Source organism: Desmodus rotundus, chromosome 4 (assembly GCF_022682495.2).
Source record: "Desmodus rotundus isolate HL8 chromosome 4, HLdesRot8A.1, whole genome shotgun sequence".
Lineage (NCBI taxonomy): Eukaryota > Metazoa > Chordata > Mammalia > Chiroptera > Phyllostomidae > Desmodus > Desmodus rotundus.
Window position 1 is genome coordinate 24,296,864 of NC_071390.1, and position 18,421 is coordinate 24,315,284.

At 52.3% G+C, this 18,421-nt stretch overlaps 2 protein-coding genes across 4 annotated transcripts in view; one reads left to right on the forward strand and one right to left on the reverse strand.

Annotated features, from left to right (window-relative positions):
• CRTAC1 (cartilage acidic protein 1) overlaps positions 1-3,169 on the forward strand; it is a 132,575-nt gene extending 129,406 nt beyond the window's left edge. The window contains exons 14-15 of the mRNA XM_024563199.4: positions 2,013-2,156; positions 2,621-3,169. Coding sequence (XP_024418967.1) covers positions 2,013-2,156; positions 2,621-2,739 — 263 coding nt within the window. The 3' untranslated portion in view covers positions 2,740-3,169. The remainder of the gene's footprint in view (positions 1-2,012; positions 2,157-2,620) is intronic.
• A 10,915-nt stretch (positions 3,170-14,084) lies between these two features.
• Positions 14,085-18,421, reverse strand: part of GOLGA7B (golgin A7 family member B) — a 43,404-nt gene continuing 39,067 nt past the window's right edge. For all 3 annotated transcript variants that reach the window (XM_053922124.1, XM_045197473.3, XM_024563228.4), the window contains 3 exons: positions 17,434-17,586; positions 17,248-17,349; positions 14,085-16,051 (listed from right to left, as the gene is read on the reverse strand). In XM_053922124.1, coding sequence (XP_053778099.1) covers positions 15,947-16,051; positions 17,248-17,349; positions 17,434-17,586 — 360 coding nt within the window. In that variant the 3' untranslated portion in view covers positions 14,085-15,946. The remainder of the gene's footprint in view (positions 16,052-17,247; positions 17,350-17,433; positions 17,587-18,421) is intronic.

Here is an 18,421-nt window from a genome sequence, read left to right on the forward strand (position 1 = left end):
AGACACAAACCGCCTGGACAGTGCTCGCAGGGAGACCTGGCTCCTAGGGGCTGTGGGGGCTTCAGCCTGGCCAGCTGGTGGAGCAGCACGCAAGGGGGCTGACAGGAGCCTTGGAGCAAACTAGGGTGTGGAGTAGGATCTCAGTACTGAAGGGGATTGCAGCCTTATGCAGTACGGGGGGCAGGTGGCTGCCAGGACAATAGCTCTGGGAAGGTCCAGTGACCTTCTGAAAGTCCCCCAAGGGCTGGGAGAAGGAGAAGGCCAGCCTTGAGTCTCCTCATCCAGAAGGCTCACAGATGTCTTCCGTGCCATTGGCTGGCAATGAGGGGTCAGGTCAAGGACACCTCTTCCCTTCAGGCCCTCAGGCAGTATTCTTCCTAAATCCACTTGTCAGGTGTCTCTGTCAGCCCCAGGCAAATGGGTTTGCTACTGAGATACAAGAGTGAACAGACAGACTCATCTTCCAGGGGCTTAGAGCCAATGGGAGAGGCACACATGTAAACAGCGATGCCCACGGAGTGTGAGCAGGGCTGGGCTGAGGGACCAGGGTCTGGGGCGCTCTGTGAGAACACAAAGGTGGGCCCCTAAACCCGTCCAGGGAGGGTTCAACAAGATGCCCCAGAGAGAGCAAGGCCTAAGCTGAGGATTGAGGGGTGGTGAGGAGTGCGCCAGGCACAGGGGAGAACGTGTTCCCGTGGAGGGCACTGGGTGGGCAGATGACCACGGGTGAGAAAGTGGAGGAGAATGGCTCTACCGGTGGCTGAGGAGAAAACGAGTCCCCTCTACTCTCTCTGTCCCCATGCTGGCCACTCCAAACAAATCCCAGCACCTTCCCTGTGTGCCAGAAGGGCCCTGTGAGATCACCACTCCAGCCACCTCTTCCCTTCACTACCCGGCAGACACGTGTGTGTCTCCGGGGAGCTGATGCAGGCCAAGCACCTGAGGGCATTCCTCCTGGTGGGGGAGACAGACCACAACCCATGACCCAACAGCTGGACTACAGGAATTGAGAACCTTTTAAGCAAGGCGCTCTCTGGAGACTGTTCTATACAGAGTGGTCAGGAAGTGTCTCAGAGGAGGGGCACCTGTGAGCTGAGACTTGTCCAGACAAATAGCTGAGGAAGAGCTTTGCTGGCAGAGGGAAGTGTGGAGACCACAAGGCCGGGAAAAGGCTTAGTATGTCAGAGGAACGGGAAGGAGGCCGATGTGCCTGGAGAGGACAGAGGAGCGAGGTGCCAAGTCCAGGAGAGTCTTGAAGCCCCAGCAAGGTGTCTGGACTTGGTTCTTAGGGCCCTGCGCCAGTAAGCAGGAGAGTGGCATGTCATGATTACATTTTCAAAAGATTGCTCTGGCTGCCACATTGCAGATTGGATTAGAGCGAGAAGTAGAAGCCAGGAGGCCAGTCAAGAGGCAGCTTCAGAATTCCAGGCAAGAGATAGTGCTGGTTGGGAATAGGCTGGGGGCAGAAGGATGAGAAGCTGGTAGACAGACGAGAGGGCTGCTGTGGGGGCAGAACTGAACTGTTGTTAAATTGCCTACAGAGATAAGGAAAAGGAAGGAATAGGGGGTTGCACTGATTACTGCTTGAGCAGCTGAGTGGAGGACAGTGGCATTGAATGAGTTAGGGAATAGGGGGCAGAAGAGGTTTGAGGACTGGAGGGAATCCAAAGTTCCATTTGGGACCTGCTAAGTTTAAGATGATGCAAGTTAGACAGCTTTACGAGTCTGGAGCCCCAGGGAGAGGTTGTCACTGGAAATAGGAAGTCTAGAAGCATTCACGTATGAAGGGACCACCTAGAGAAAGTGTGGTAGATAGAAGACCCAGGACAAAGCCCGAGCACCCCCATCATGTAGAGGCCAAGCACAGTAGAAGCCCACCAAGGGGACTGAGGTGAGGAAGTTGAGGCCCAGAGAAAAGGGAGGTTGAGTCCCAAGTCACAGAGTGCGGGAGTAGCAGAGCCTGAGCAAGGACCCAAGCTCCACCCCAAATGAGTGACCCCCTTACCTTCCAGACACCAACGAGTGCATCCAGTTCCCATTCGTGTGCCCTCGAGACAAGCCTGTGTGTGTGAACACATATGGGAGCTACAGGTGTCGGACCAACAAGAGGTGCAGCCGGGGTTATGAGCCCAATGAGGATGGCACAGCCTGTGTGGGTGAGTCAGTCCCGGCCACAATCCAGTAGCAAAAGGAGGTTACCTTCTGCTGGGGAGTTCTGGGGAGGTCCCAGGTCAAGGTCCCCAGCCCCTGCCTTCTCCCAGCTGGATGGCGTTTCCTTAGACCCCTGTCGAGTCTCCAGGAAGATGGTGACAGAGGCTTGGAGAAGCCCCATCACTACTGCCACCAACCGAAGGGCCCTTGGGGTGCTGCATTCTGGCTGGAGGCCATTGCTCTTCTTAATTCTCCCTTCTCATACTTCCTAAAACAAATGCTGTCACCTTAAGGCCAGCCCATCTATTCCCACCTGGGATACAAACTAGCTCCTACTATGTATCTTTGTCTGAATTTCTGAACTGGTATTTGTCTTCTCCCTCCCAAATACTTTCCCCCACCCCCACTCCACCCCCACCCCCTTTCTCTTTTTCCCATTTTCTATCTCTCCGCTCCATCCTTTTTGCAGCTCAAGTGGCCTTTTTAGGTGGGTACCCTTCTGCAGCCTTTAGAATCTCTGAGCCTCTCTCTTGGGCCTCATGCCTTTCTCTAGGCCTCGGACTTTGCCTTCAGTTATATGCATTATAAATCCCATCAATAAAGGAAAAAAACAACAACAACCTTTGTGGAAAACTAAATTCCTCCTGCTGCCTGTCTCTCTCTCCAAGCCCAGTAGATTCTGCGGTGTGCTCTCTGAATGGACAGTGGGGCAGCCATCTTTGAAAAGGGAAGTTTGGGAATACTGATATTTGTGTATCCTCAGTTGTTTGTGAAGCCTTTCTTTGCATGTTTTCTGAGAAAACAGAAAAGGAAAGTCTCCCCTTGTCCCCAGTCCATCCTCCCTCACTCCAGAAGAATCAAGATAGTCCTGTATTTTCTGTATCCTCCTGTGTCATGAGCGGCTTATTCTGCCCTTAACAAAGATGGCCCTCAGATGGTTGCTTGCTCAGTTGACTCACTAATGTACCACATGCCTGCCAGTCGGCCTGCGCTGTTTCTGCTCTGTGAGCTCTGGCTTCCTATGATAGAGAAAGCCTGATGGGGGTTGGCAGTGATGATGGGAGGGGAAAAGGTGACCCCTTGGGATTCTTGATAAAAATGTTAAAGTTTGAACCTGCTAAGTCTTCCAGCCTCTTTCTGGAGAAATTATGCCAATAAACTCTCTGCTGGATATTAGTGCCTAGGTGGTGGAAAGACAATGTGTCTGGGGCAAAGTAGATGCTGGTTGCAACAGTGAATTATCAGCAGCCCTTCCATCACATAGCACTTGGAAAGCAAACCATGAGACAGGGACAGTACCCCTGGACATGAGCAATGGTTCGGGCGTGTGCACCAACGATCACATTTGGGGGACTGGAAATTGGACCAAGTGAGCAAGACCCAGACATGGAGGGAATACTCTGGGCCTTTTACCTGGGGAAATCACGTCTCCACTCTGGGCCTCAGTTTCCCTACTCTAAATAAGAGAATTGGGCTGGTATATCCCTAAGGGCTCTTTTTTTGTCCTAAGACACCTCAGTGTCTAATTGGACACAGGCATGGCTAGTCTCCGGCTACCCTGATTTTTAGGAAGGACCTTGCAACCCAGTTTCCTCTGCAATATGCTTGGAAACTGGAGGTTCCTGCAACCAGAACACTCTTGGGAAGGATGTAGGGCCGTGGAACGCTTTCATGGCCAATCTCAGCCACGAAGGCTCGTTATAAATCACAGATCTGTTGTTCATGGGGAAAAAAGTCACCCCGAGATATAATAGAATAACACTTAAGAATGCAGCAAACCTTTTTAAAACATATTGAACAAAAAACCTACCATTTTCTGATATAATATTAATACTCCCAATAAATCACAAAATACAAATTCCTTTTGGCTAGTGCTGTTTTTATACTCAGAACAGGAACTTAAATGAAAAATTTTCAAATAGAAACCATAAGTTCACAGAAAAGCATGTACCAACTTAAAAATCACTCCACTCCTGAGAAGCCCACCCCTGTGTGCTGCCATAGAATTAAAGATCAGAAAGAACCCAGGGATGAGGCTCAGAGAGATGAAGTGACCTGCCCAAGGTCACAGCACCAGCCGGTCCCCGAGCCAGGGCTGGAGCCCTCTGCCACCACACCGTCTGGGCAGGGGGTGACAGACAGCACTGACACTGTTCCCTAGACCTTCCGGAGGATGCTGCCATTTTAGAAACAACAGGTGGGTCTAAGATAGGAAGATAAGTAAACCCCAAAACCCACAGAGGCGCTGGCCCCAAATGCAGTGGTAAACAGCAAGATAACAGTGTCCTTTGACTAGCTGCGCACATGAGAAATAAGGGTCAGGACAGCTGGTGAGACAGCCTGCCAAGGACATCAGGAGGTTCAGGGTGAGAGCAAACTGCAGAGGATGGCTTATAACCGATCACCGTGAATCCCCACACTGCAGGCTTCTTATAAGAGGGCGTATTTTTGTTGTTTTACCTACTTGGTCAGTGGAGCCAGATGAGTTACTAAGAGGAGTCCCGCCAGCTGTTAAGAGCACAACTACAATACCCCGACTCCAGGGTAAGCAGGTTTTCCACTATATTCACTCATTCACTCATTCAACAAATGTTGGTTGAGCACTTACTATGTGCCAGGTACTGAGCTAAGCTCTGGGCATACAGTGGTAAGTTAAGGTGACATGGTCGCTGTCCCTACACTAGCTTCCTCCAGCCCAGAGCCCAGTGCATGAAGCAGGAATGGGATCGAGAGGGGCCTTCTAAAAGGTCTGGCTAAATTCAGGGCTGCTATACCAGAAAGCAAGCTCTCTGTATTTGTTCATAAATTTATTTCACAAACATTCATTGAGAAACTCCTGTGTGACAAACACCAGGGTCCCCTCATGAGGAATGTGACAAGGTCCCTCCAATGAGTGGCTCCAGTTCCCTGCCCCCAAGATGCTTGTGTTGGAAGAAATACAAGGCGAAAAGACACAGAGGACGAGTAGGTAGTGAACCAACTCAGCGTTACCTGCTCTGAAATAATAAGGCCTCCCCAGTGGACCAGGAGTCCAGACTTTGTGAGCCAAGGGCCACCTCAGTCCAGGGCACTTACTGTTCTGTGCTGAACTAGTGACAGATAAGTGGGCACAGAACTGCACCCAAGCCATCAGTCTCAGCATTCTCATCTGAGGCCCCTGGGGACCCTAACTTTTGCCTTCCCCTTCTAAACACAGACAATTCACAGTCTTTTCTGTGTCCCCTAGCCCCACTCCTGACATCTTTATTGGCTGGATTTGAGTTTGTAACAGAAATAGTAAATGCCTTTGGGGCTGGCCAATAGTGGAGAGGGGCGGGCCCTGGAAGGGATTATGCAAATACTGGAGCTGGGCCCCCTATGAAGGGGGTGGTCATGACTCACACCAGTAGGGCAGGAAGATGGGCTAGCGTTGCCAGAACGCCATTTTTTCCAGAAAAACCAAGTCATAAAAATAATACCATACCATCTTTATTCTGCCCAAGAATACTCCTCTTCCCAGGAACACACCCGGTAAAATGACAATAATAGCTTACATCCAGTGAACTTGGAGTGTCTGCATTGGACGAAAACTCTTTACAAGAATCAACTCATGTAATACTCACAACAGTCCCAAGAGGCAAGAGCTCTACTTGTCCCGGTTTTACAGACAATTCGAGTGGTTTGTCCAGAGCCACACGGCCGGGGAGAGAGCAGCAGGACTCAGTGAGGGCCGTCCAGCCCCCAGCTGTGCTCTACCCTCCGCTTCTTCCTTCCCCTTTTGGAGTGGCTAACTGGTTAGGCAAAAGCCACAATCTCTCATGCTGCCCAGGGTCAAGGATGGGTTGGGAAGGAAGGAATGAAGTCCCCGGAGGACCTGAGATCTGAGACAGTCTCCCCACAGTCACGTTCAAGCTGCAAGAAGAGACGGCAGTGCCTATGTTGAGTTCTCTCCTTGGGCCAGCTTGGCTACCCTCATGGACACAGAGTTGTGAATCACCCTCAGTTGCCAGCCCTGCTCTGGGGAGGTGCCATTCTGAGGGCCAGGAGTTTGATTATGTGTCACTCTGGCTGCTATGGCCCCCTCCCAGGGTCTGGGCATCACAGCCTACCAGCACCAATGGACTGCAGTTCAAGCGAGAACTACACTCCAGCCTCGGGCAGGACTGTCAGTCACCTCCCCAGAATTGCTGGGAGGCAGGAGGATGAACCCTTCAATTCGTTTTCTCAGGGAACCAGTTGGGTTTTTCCAGCAGATGGCAGAACAATACCCCCAGCCACACTCTCAGCCTAGGAAGCAAACCTCCCCAGGGTCAGCCATTGTCTCTCTCCTTGGGTGTGAGTCAGAACCCTGCTATGTCCTGTAAGGGGATGACTTCCGTCTCCATAGCAACAGGTACATCCTGGAAGGAGGAAGAGGGAGAGCGAGGGAGCACCTGCTGGCGAACTTCACAGATAACGCCAGCCCCTCCTTCAGCGGCTTGTCCCCTTAAGGAAATGCTGTTGAACAGCAAAGTGGTCAAAAGGGTAGGCCATCGGAGAAAAATGAGGAGCAAGAAGAGAAAAAACAACCCTCCTCGGGGAAAGGAGCTAACATTTACAGAACAGGCACCTGCCATATGCCAAGAACTTTACATATGTATCTCCATTAATCCTCACACCCTTCCTAGGAGAAAAATGTTATTAGTCTATTTTATTATCAAAGAAACAGAGGCGCAGGAAGAATAAATTACTAAGGTCATTCGTCTAACTAAGTGGCAAAAACTGTGATTCAAACACACAACTGCCTGGCTCCAAAACCTGTGTCCGTATGGGGGGGGCAACCTCCAGGTAACTGACACCTGGGCAAATCGTTTAACCAGGTGTCATTCGGCATACACTGATTGGAATCCTACTGAGTGATGACAATTCTAGTGACTTGGGATATACATCTTTGAGCAACATGGGCGAAGATGCCTGAATACCCTGGTGACATATGGCAGGTGCTAAACAACATTATAAGTGTATAGTGTATTGGAAGGTGATAGGTTCTGTTTAGGGGCAGGGTCGAAGAGCAATGCTCAGGCAAATTGCGAGTGCTGGGATAGAGGCCAATGCCATTTCAAATAGGGTGGGTCAGGGCAGGCCTCGCTGAGGAGGCATTTGAGCAAAGACTTGAAGTAGGTGAGCTGTCCTTGAACTCAATTTTTTTTAAAGATTTTATTTATTTATTTTAGAGAGAGGGGAAGGAAGAAAGAGAGGGAGAGAAACATCAGTGTGTGGTTGCCCCTCGTGCGCCCCCTACTGGGGACCTGGCCCACAACCCAGGCATGTGCCCTGACTGGGAATCGAGCTAGCAAACTTTTGCTTTTCAGTCCGGTGCTCAGTCCACTGAACCACACCAGCCAGGGCTGAACTCAATTTTTTCATTGTATAATGAGGATAATACCTACTCTACAGAGTTACTGTATTGAACAAGCGGATATAAAACATGTGATGTGGTGCCTGCTCAGGGTAAGCCCCCAGTAAATTAGAAATGTTATTAAGTAGCAAAGTTTAGAACGGAGCCTGGATCTATTTAATGCCAAAGCTCGTGTGCCTCCCAGCACACCCTGCTGTGGCTCAGGTCACCTGGGAGTCTGCAGTGAGGGAGATGGGGAGGAAACTGGCCGCCCATGGGGAGCTGATAGCTTTGCAGGGAAGAGACCTCAAAACAGCCTCCCGGGGCTGGGGCTGTGCTGTGCTCAGTTTAATTCTTAGGCGGTGCCACTCCCCAAGAGCATAATCGTAAAGTAAGGCAAACAGAGCAGGGAGGCCATGACATCGACTGGGCTGCATGGAGCAGGGGTCACTGGGAACTAGTGAACTGGCCTGGCCATTCTGCCCTTGACCATCCCAGAATCCTAGACCACTGAATCTCGAGGCACCTGAGAAGTTGTCCAGTCCTGCCCCATCCCATCCTTTTTAGATAAGGAAACCACTTCAAAAAGGAGTGGTAACTTCCCGAGGACCACAGGCTCACCGGGAATCCGATTCCTTCCTGCCTGGGGCACCTCCTTGACCACTCTCCCTCCTGTCCAGAAAACTCAAGTATGTCACCAGCACAGATGTATCAACAATTTCAGAAATACGGGGAGTGAGGTGGGGGGGGTGGATACAGCACTTGTTCTTTCCCTTGCGCCGACACAGACTCAGGGTGAGTGCCCACCACGTGCCTGGAAGAACCATGCCTGGACCCTGGAGCAGAGCCAGGACGGAAGACCCTAATGAAGGTGCCAGTTGCAGAGGGGGTCCTGCCCAGCTGGGAGAAGGGAGGCTGCTGGTAGGGTCAGGACCATAGGGGGTAAGGATGAGGACAGAAGGAGAATCTGTGTCCCTCCTTCCCAGGAAGTCCCTGCCCGGAACCTCACGACCTCTGCCTGCCTGCCAGAAGGAAAGTCTAGGGCCCCAGGGAATCCCTATAAAGGTAGCTCATTGTCCTCCTTCATTGGCAGCCCCAGGGCAGCCATGAAAGATCTGTCCCCCAGAATCATTTAAGGCACCCCACCCCCAGAAAAGATCCAAGGATGAACACTCCTCCCCCTGCCCCAGACCCGGGCGCAGAACTTCTTGGGGAGGAAGAAGGCACAGTCATGTATGCACCCCGACTGCTCACGGGGGCCGGGCAGAGGGACAGGCTTGGTCCGAGGGGAGGATGGTAAACCCCACCTAGACTTTCTCTGCACTTTCAGGTCCCTGGGCTCAAGATTGCAGACCTCGAAGGGCGAGAAGAAAACTGGGAGGTCTCAAAGCCTCACCCCAATGCAGAAGGTGTCTCGTGTGCCAAAACACCACACTCTTTCTTAGACAGGTGATGCAGAAACCCTACAGCCCTCCCTCCCTCCTGCCTTCCATCTTTAAAACTCTCTTCCCCCAATACTCTGGGATCAGAGGGCTTGAAGCCCAGACACACCACCTACACACTCTGTGAGGGACTCAACATACGCTGTTTCACACTTGGAGCCCCAGTTCCTTTATCCACAAAGCAGCCCTGAACACCGCATGGAGCTGTTGTGAGTCTTCGCAGTTATAAAGCATGTCAGGTGCTCCGTGCAGGGCCTGTACGGGTAAAATGCAGATAATATTATAAAACCTGTTCCAGGCCCTTTAACCTCCTGGCTCCACTGCTAGCAGTGCCTGCTCTGACAACAATCCATAGTCACTAACTGGAGCAGTATTAGACCTGTGAGAACCCTCCCTAACAAGACACGTCCATCACTCGGCGTTACAAATGTGGGGTTCATCTAGGGACCGGGTTACACAGCATCTTCTCTGTGAAGAGCTCCAGCCCTGTACTTAGACCTGCCCTGGGGAGCAGAGGCCCAGTCAGGACCCACCCATTCACCTGCCTCTCCAGGTTCTGCGGGCATCCATCTCAAGCCAGGCAGCCTCCTCGATCGCCTCTGATCCATCAGTCATCTCCCAGCACCCATCTTCTCCGCATCCATCCATCCATCCATCCATCCATCCATCCATCTGCCTTCACTCTTCAGGGCTCCAGACCCAGATATTCCAGGCAAAGCATCAGCCCCACCAGGATGTACCCACCTCAGAATAATGGCATTCGGGGAACGCCAGGCAGGGGTTAAGTGGGATGGGATACACACTTCCTCCCCGCCCTTCCCAGCACAGGTGGAGATCATGAGTGGAGGTCACAGCCACGGCAATAGTACTGAAAGCAGCTGCCCGGCACAGGGGATGGCCTGGGGTTGCTGCTGCTACCCAGTAATTGAGCTATTCTGTGACCACTTGCTGTTGCACTGTATCATTCAGTGACCGCTCACCTGTCTGCATCTGCCTAAGCTGCTTCTCAGTGGCACGTTGCCACAGGGGCCTGAGGATTACATGTTTGTACACACTTTTCTCTTCCTGCCAGCGTGTGAGGGCTACATTTTCCATTCACCTGCCGGGGTGAGGCCCTGTGACAGACACTTGGGGCAGGGGAGGGCAGTGGTGGAAATGAGAAAGACAAGATCACCATCCTCCAAGAGTTTACAGGGGAAGTGGAGTGAGGAAGGTCATCACCATACTCGGAGTCCTGCAAGCTGTGTATATATAACCCTGCCTCCTTCCTGGGCCCTGCTCAGCCCCGCTCTCAGGTGGGACCTTGTCCCCACTCACTTTCCCATTACAGAAATCGATAACTTGAGTTACTGCAAAATAACCAGCCCCTTCATGCCCCTACCAACCTAATTTTTCTGTGTCTGCATCTGCCCACGTGCTTCTCTTTGGATCTGAAATCTACAGGAGCCAGTCCAGGTAGGATGGCGCCTTTCACGTGACTGTGACGGACTGGCAGAATGACAGCAGGATTTGGGTCGGACACTTAGGTCCAACCTTACTTTACTCTTAGCTGTGGACGCCTGTCAAGTTACCTAGCCACCTGGAACATCAGCATCCTCATCTGTAAAATAAGAATTCACACATAATCACCCACCGGAGTGTTAGAGGACTAAATGGAATACTAATGTACATGAATGTTCCTGGCTTATATTAGGGGAACCAGTGAACCCTTGGATAAATGTCTGTTTATTCTATGTAAGAATCTGAAATCTGGCTCTAAATCTATATCACGAGGCCACCGTATAATGAGGTCCTAGCGTAACTTCAGCAATAGCAATAATATCTTACATTGGAGAAACAGACTGCTATTTATAAAGATGCATTGACATAATGCTCTCATTTTATAAACGACAAAGCTGAGACTCAGGATAGTTAAGTGAATTACTGAGGGTCCATGGACTGGGGCAGCCCCCTCTGATGCCTTTACCTCCTCTGTCATCCCGATTCGAAAGCACAAATCCCAGGGCAGCTCCAGGGTGCTGCAGGCCACATTCAGCCATCCAGCAGATGCTGAAAAGACAGGCCCTTAAAACAGCCTCTTAAAGGGAAAGGGTTAAGTCAAGGGACATGTATAAAGGACCCATGAACAAGGACAATGGGGGGGGAGAAGTGAATGTGGAGGGTCTGGGCAGAGCAGGGGAGAGCAATGGGGGAAAAATGGGGACAACTGTAATTGAACAACAATTTAAAAAAAAAAAATTTTTAAAGAGGCCTCTTGGAGGAAAAACTGTGAGCTCAGAGCAGTCTGCCCTGGGTGCTGCCAAAAGAATAAACCCTCCCACAGTCACCTGCGAAGGGTCAGGTGGGAACCCCAAGAGGCTGGACTCTGAAAGGAAGGAAAGAAACTGACCACCAAACACCTATTTCATGGCAGGCACCTTCGCAGCCAGTTTCTCATTGATTCCTCAAAACCAGTTGTTCTCAACATTTTGAGAAGGGGTGGCAGGGCGGGGGGGTCACATACCCTTCTGAGAATCTCCTGAAAGCTGTGGATTCTCTTCCCCATAGGTTACATCAATTTGCATACAAGTACAGGAGGAGAGAGTCAAGGTTAAGAGCCCTTGGTATGAACCTGCGCTGTTTTAGGGTTTTCTTTTTTTTTTTAAGATTTTATTTATTTCCTTGTTTTGCTGTTGTTGGGGGTTTTAAATTTTATTTATTTTATTTTCAGATAGAGGGGAACGGAGGGAGAAAGAGAGGGAGAAAAGCATCAATGAGGGAGAGAAACATCAATGTGTGACTGACTCTCGCATGCCCCCTACTGGGGATCTGGCGTGCAACCCAGGCATGTGCCCTGACTGGGAATCGAACTGGTGACCCTGTGGTTCGCAGGCCAGCGCTCAATCGACTAAGCCACACCAGCCAGGTTATTTCCTTTTTTTGAGAGAGGGGAAAGGAGGGAGAAAGAGAGGGAGAAAAACATCAGTTGGGGAGAGAAACATCCATTAACTGCCTCTCACACATCCCCAACTGGGGACCTGGCCTGCCCTGACATGGAATTGAACCCACGACCTTTCTGTTCACAGGCCGGTGTTCAATCCACTGAGCTACACTAGCAGCCAGGGATGTTTTAGGACTTTCGTAGGCACTAAGGACCTTCTCTTTTGGATATCCCACCCCTCATCATATCACATATTTTCATATATATCCATAGCCCACATTAAATTATACTCACACGTACATACATCAAATTGAATTGCAGTTGACTGTTTGACGCAATGTTATATTTTATAGATACATAATAAAACATTTTCAATTTTGTGCTTTCTTTCCCTATTTTGGAGCCAATAAACCTTTTTGGTAAATTTTATTGAAATGTATCATACGTTCAGAAAAATACAACTGGCACTCTGCCCGAGACGCAGAACACCGCGGGCACCCAGAAGTACACCAGGCCCCTCCATTCACTGGGCCCCACGCCGGGGCAGCCACTATCCCGACTGCTAACGCTGTGGATTAGTTTTGCCTGTATTTGAGGTTTTTGTGAGTGGAATTGTAGAATTCATATTCACTTTGTGTCTGGCTGCTTTCATGAGACCCATACACTTTTTGCTCAGGTGTCAGACATTTCCAGAGGCCTGCAAAGAGCTCATGGGTCACAGGTACTGCTCAAACCAGGGGCTCTCAACCTTGCCTTTATATTTTTTAATTTTTTTATTTTTCAATTACAGTTGGCACAGTATTAGATTCAGGTATATAACCTGAAACTAATTGGACATTATTATAATTTGCTAAGTGATCACCCTGATAAATCTAGTACCCAGCTGACACTGTACCTTCACACTAGAATCTGCAGGGAAAGTCTGAAAAATCCTGCTGCCCAGGCTGCACCCCAGAACAGTGAAATCTGGGATAGGGCCAGGTATTGGCAGTTTCTCTTGCACCCCAGTTAACATCAGTTGCAGCCAAGCATGAGAAGCACTGGTCCGAACAGTTTTGTAAAGCATTAGTATCCCTATTTCGCAGCTGGAAAAACTGAGGCTCCAGGAGTCTCCACTGCGCGTTACTGTCCCAAAGCCAGAGCTCCAGTTCAGATCTGACGTGGAGTGGCATTTGCATGGCCTTCATCCTTGGAGAATAGTAAAGCCCAAACCAGGCGGGGGTGCTTCCTGCAGAGACCCTCCTCCCTGTAAGTCCTTCTGGAGCTGTGGAGAAGGGAGGTGGGGTTGCCCAGGCTGCCAGACCCCTGCGCCCCACCTGTAGGGCACACGCAGACACATGCACACACACACCCCTCCAGGGGCTGGCTGTTGGGAGAGTCGCCATCAACCCAACTCCACCTTTGGACAACACCTCTGGAAGCCACAGTAAAGTCCTTGCAAGTAGGAGAAGCTGCTGGTTTGGGGGTCATGGGGAAGTTTTCCACAGCTGAGTAGCTCTGGCCCAGGCCACTGATTCCTGGGTGGTTCCTGGGTGCAGTATACAATTCGACCACTCGGGGGCACCACGACCTTCTATAAACTATGATTTTCAACGCCCGCCACCCCCCCATCCCCACCCCCACCGCCTTTGGCCAAAGGAAGCCAGAAAGTGGAGTCCCCTGGTAATGAGGTCGAAGAAGCAGCTAGCCCAGAGCTGCTGGGGGTTCCTCTGCTCCCTGGGGCCTGATGAAGCCTGTTGCCCGGACCCACGGTCACAAGTGCCCCATATAGACTACAGCTTAGAATAGGGGTGTCAAATTCATCTTCACAGGAGGCCACATCAGCCTCCCGGTTGCCTTCAAAGAGCCAAATGTAATTTTAGGACTGCATAAATGTAACTACCCCTTAACAGTTAAGTGAGAGCTCCGTGCTGCCGCAGGGTAGAAACAAGGGGCTGGGCGGATAAAACAAGATGGAGGGCTGGACCTGGCCCACGGGCCTTGTGTTTGCCACCTGTGGCTTAGAAGATCTAGAATGTCGGCCTCCCTACTAGGCCACAAGCTCCAAGAAGACAGCATCCATCCTGCAGTGTTAGGCCCACTGCCTTTTTCAGAACACACACAGCCCTGCCTGGCTGGCGTGAGGTGGGTGGGCAGCCTCCCGTCCCTCCCCTCCATGATCCTGGAGCATAGAACTTGTCCTCCATCACCACGGGGAGAGAAGCAGCACAGGGCCTCAAGCTGAGCAAGTCCTTTTATTGGAAAAAGAAATAATAAAACAAAAGGCCACTGTGTCACCTGTGCCAGCCATCCCACTGGAGAGGCACAGGTCAGACACAAGGCCCAGTCACACGGTGGGCCAGGGTGGGCACAGGCCGGGTCCTGGGGTCAGGGGGCTGTGTGGAGCCCACTGGACTGCAGCTCTCTCGGGCGATGCCTGGATCAGACAGAACCCTCTTGGGCTCGGGGGCTGGGATGCCCTCTCCAGCTCTCTGGGCAGGCACCTCCTCCCCACATGCTGCTGCTGTGTCCAAAGAAAACCAGCTCCCTCTTTGGTCTCAGAAAGCTACCTGCAGTGGCTGGTCTTTCATATCCACTTCTAGCACCTCCTGCCACCAGAGGCAGGCAGCCTCCTTCCGTCCATCTTCAGGACACCAGGACGGGGCAGCTTCCTTCCCACTGAGCCTTGGCAGCCAGGGACTCATGGGCTGGATGCCCTTCTTTCCTTTCAAGAAAGGGGTTTGCCTTTTCCCCTACAGGTTGCCAGCTCCTTTGGATGTCCAAGGCAGCCTCACTTACACAGCCTTAGAGAGCCCTGGGGCCTGGGCGGGCTGGACATGTGGCATCTGTGGCCCTGTTGCCTCATCATGGGAGCTGGGACAGGGGCATTGAAGGCCCCCGAAGGTTGGCTCTGCTCTCTAGAACCCCAGCTTCTCTTCTGCTAGAATGTACACATTAGAGTCAGAAGGTGGGAGGAGCTTGCAGCTAGGGAAAAGGCCTGGAAGAAAAGCCAAGCTAGCAGCCCCAGGGACAACGGGCAAAGGGGCAGTAGGACATTTATCTACAGGGAGAGGCTGGACCCGCACACAGAAGCAGCCACAGACCATTGCGCAGGGAGATTAGACAGGATGCAAAGAGAGGCAGCCGTTGGCCTGGCAGCCGAGGGGAACACACACACTCACACATACGCGCTCACGCGTGTACACACTCACACAGGTGCATTCACACACACCTCCACCTACACATGGCACGCTCACATTCCTGCCTACATGTGTACTGACTCGTTCTCACACACATGCAGGTTCTAATCTGAGGAAGTGGGCTTCGGTTCTGGAGGTTCAAGCCCCCACGGCCTCACCTCTCCAAGAAGCATTTCTCCAAACACTTCCCAGAGACCCAGGCTGTGTGCCCAATGGCCAGCACCTGGTGGCCTGCGAAGTCTCAGGAGTTGGATGCTTCTTGGCAAAGCCAAGATGGCCTCAGGCTTTGGGTAGAAAGCAGGGAAGCCAAGGTCTAGGAGAGGTCGGGGCGGGGGTACTGAGCAACTAGCTCTCCACCACGGCACCTATAGTCTGACCACTCCTGTCTCCCCAGACCCCAGATTAGGTGGAGGCAGGATCACAGACAGGCAGAGGCCCTGTGGCGGCATCAGGAAGCACAGACACTGGGAGGCAGCCATGGAGAGCGGGGCCCCGAGGGGAGAGCACCCTCAGGGACGTGGCACTTGGGGTGAGGAATCATGCAGGATGGGAATTCTCTCTGTTACACAGCTGGGCCCTCTCTGGGGTATTGGAAGAGTTGCTGCAGAAGAAAGGGGCTGTCCATCTTGTGTTGTCCCCACCCTAGCCTGTGTGTGACCTAGACCAGCCCTGTGGGGGAGAGCCAGATCAGGAAGCAGACCATCCTTCCAGGGACTAAGGGTAGGGGGTGCAGTGGACGGCCTGTAGGAAACACTGGCCAGACATGGGCCCTCCCGCCCGGGGGCTGCAGGTGGGCCCACAGAATGACTCAGAAGCGGGTGCTCTGGTAGCGCAGCCGCCGAAGGTCTGCAAGGCCCTCGGTCCTGCCATACACCTCCCTGCAGGGACTCTCGGCCAGTCACCGGGCCCCCGCCCCACCGCCCCCACCACTGCTGCCACTGCCACTGCTGCCGCTACTGGAGCTGCCACTGCTGCACCGGTCCTCATAGATGGCGATCTCGATCTGGGGCAGCGTTAAGGAGGGCTGCCAGCTGCCGGCAGAGCGGACAGGGTCATCTGATGGAGGCCAGCGGGGTGCAGAGGGCAGAGCTGGTCCTGCTTCCTAGACAGTAAGAACGCAGAGGCCGGGCGAGCTAGACCCCAAGATCCATGGTGCACACTCAGCTCAGTTACGGAGACTTGTAGGGCTGGGCACTGCGCAGGTGCACGGCCAGGATCAGGGGCTCACACCCCAGAGTCTAGTCACCGAACCCAGGACATCGAGTGCCCAGGATGTGGTGTTTCCATACAGGACATGCAAGGCCTTTTGTGTCCTGAGTTCAAATTCCGCCTCGCTCGCTTAGAGCTATGTGGCCTCTGACCAGTCGCCTCACTTGTGACCTGTCAGCTACCACTTCTGTGAAATGGGGCTAATAACAGAATCACGGGACTGTTGTGAGACTTAAACGAAGAAGCACGTTCCAGTGCCTGGCGCGTCACACAGGTGCAGTAATAGCAAGAGCCTCTGGCTGGGCTTCGTAAACGTGAGGCTCTGGTATGTGTGTTTTCTTCACTCTTCCTCTCCATTTTCTAGTAAAATTTACTTTTTAAGCATTCTACCCTTGCTGCTGCTGACTGGGGAGGGAAGCGTGCACACCCGACAGTCAGAGTGAGCAGCCCTACTCCTTACCCCTCAGCCGGTCTTCCATCGAGACCTCATTTTTCTCACCTGAGCAAGGAGGGCAACAGGACCACCACATGGGGTTAAGCAGTTTATGGGAGATTGTGGGCATGTGAATGTATGTGGAGATTTGCACGTTCCCTCAGGGGCAGTACAGGTTCAGACCCGTGAGCCGGTGATCTGCCCGCAGTGTGCTCATCCACTGCGTAAAGGGAAACAGGAACAGTCGCCTCATTACAGGGGTGTTAGGAGAATTACACAGTCCACAGTTTCGATGTACCTAATATGACACCTGGCATGTACTAAGCAGGGAATGTGTGCAGCTCAGTAAATAAAAGCAAACCCTGAAGTTCACGAACAGCACTAATAACGTACAGTGGGGGAGGAGGGCTGGCGAGCAGACCCATGGGGAATCCCAGGAAAACCCTGAGCAGAGGCCCCTAGAGCAGTCCCACTTCCTGGCAGCCTCACCACAGACCCCACTGCCTGGCAGCTCTGTGCCCCACCCCACCCCTGCACAGGACAGACAGGAAGGATACAACTCTCATCCCCCGCTCAACGGGGTCCGTGAGCAGGAGGCCTCGAGGGGCAAAGATCTTCTCATTCTGCTCTTGGATGTAGCGGGAGATCTTCTTGAGAACCTGCCAGGACAGGAGCCAATTGAGGATGAGGGTGCAGCCAGGAGGCCTGGGGAAGGGGGTGCAGGGCAGTGAAGGAGGGAGTACCTTTTCGTAGTGGGTCTCCATGCAGAGGAAGATGAAGTAGGCTGTGGCACAGGCCAGGCAGCCCTCCAGGTAGGAACTGCCCCCAATCTTCTCAGCCTCCGCGTAGAAGCTGTTGAGGGTCTTCACAGTCTCCTCAAAGAGCTGCCGCTCGATCTGGAGGGAGGGAGGGACAGGGAGCCAGGCCGAGGTCAGCCTCCCTGGAGTGTGAACGGTCACCTGGTGGGGGTGGGGGTAGGGGGGAGTGGTAGGACCACACCAGGTGTGGGGGCAGCACACAGCAAGACCAGAGAGGCTGCAGGTGCCCATGGAGAAGAAGGAACACTGGACCGGGAGTCAGGAGACCTGGGGTTCACATCTGTCCATCAACAAGCTTTATGACCTCAGACTAATGACTTAGCAACTCTAGCCTCAGTTTCCACAGCTATAAAACGAGAGTAAGAATGGCTACTTGGCTTCCCTCAGAAACAGGAAACTTCTATGCTATCCTAGATGTGAATGTTTACTACAGAGGATTAGGCAAGAATTCCCGTGACTTTGTCATCCCACCAACACTCCTATTTTGGTGGCCATGACAGAGCTCAGAACCCAACTGGCAGGGGCTGTCCATGTTTGGATGGACTTCAACTGCATGAGATTGATTGGGTGAGACCTCAGGGGTGTCCTTCTAGGAGGGGGCACTTCCTTCTAGACCGGAGTTCATGGAGAACAACACGACAGCCCTGTGTGTTTAGACAATTGGGAAGTGGCCCTGGGTGGTGTGGCTCAGTGGATTGAGCACCAGCCTGCAAAGCAAAGGGTCTCTGGTTCGATTCCCAGTCAGGACACATGCCTGGATTGCAGGCCAGGTCCCCCAGCCAGGGGTGCATGAGAGGCAACCACAGTGATGTTTCTCTCCCTCTCGTTCTCCCTCCCTTCCCCTCTCTCTAAAAATAAATAAATGAATAAGATCTTTAGTCAACTGGGAAGCTATCCTGGCTGCATCCATAAT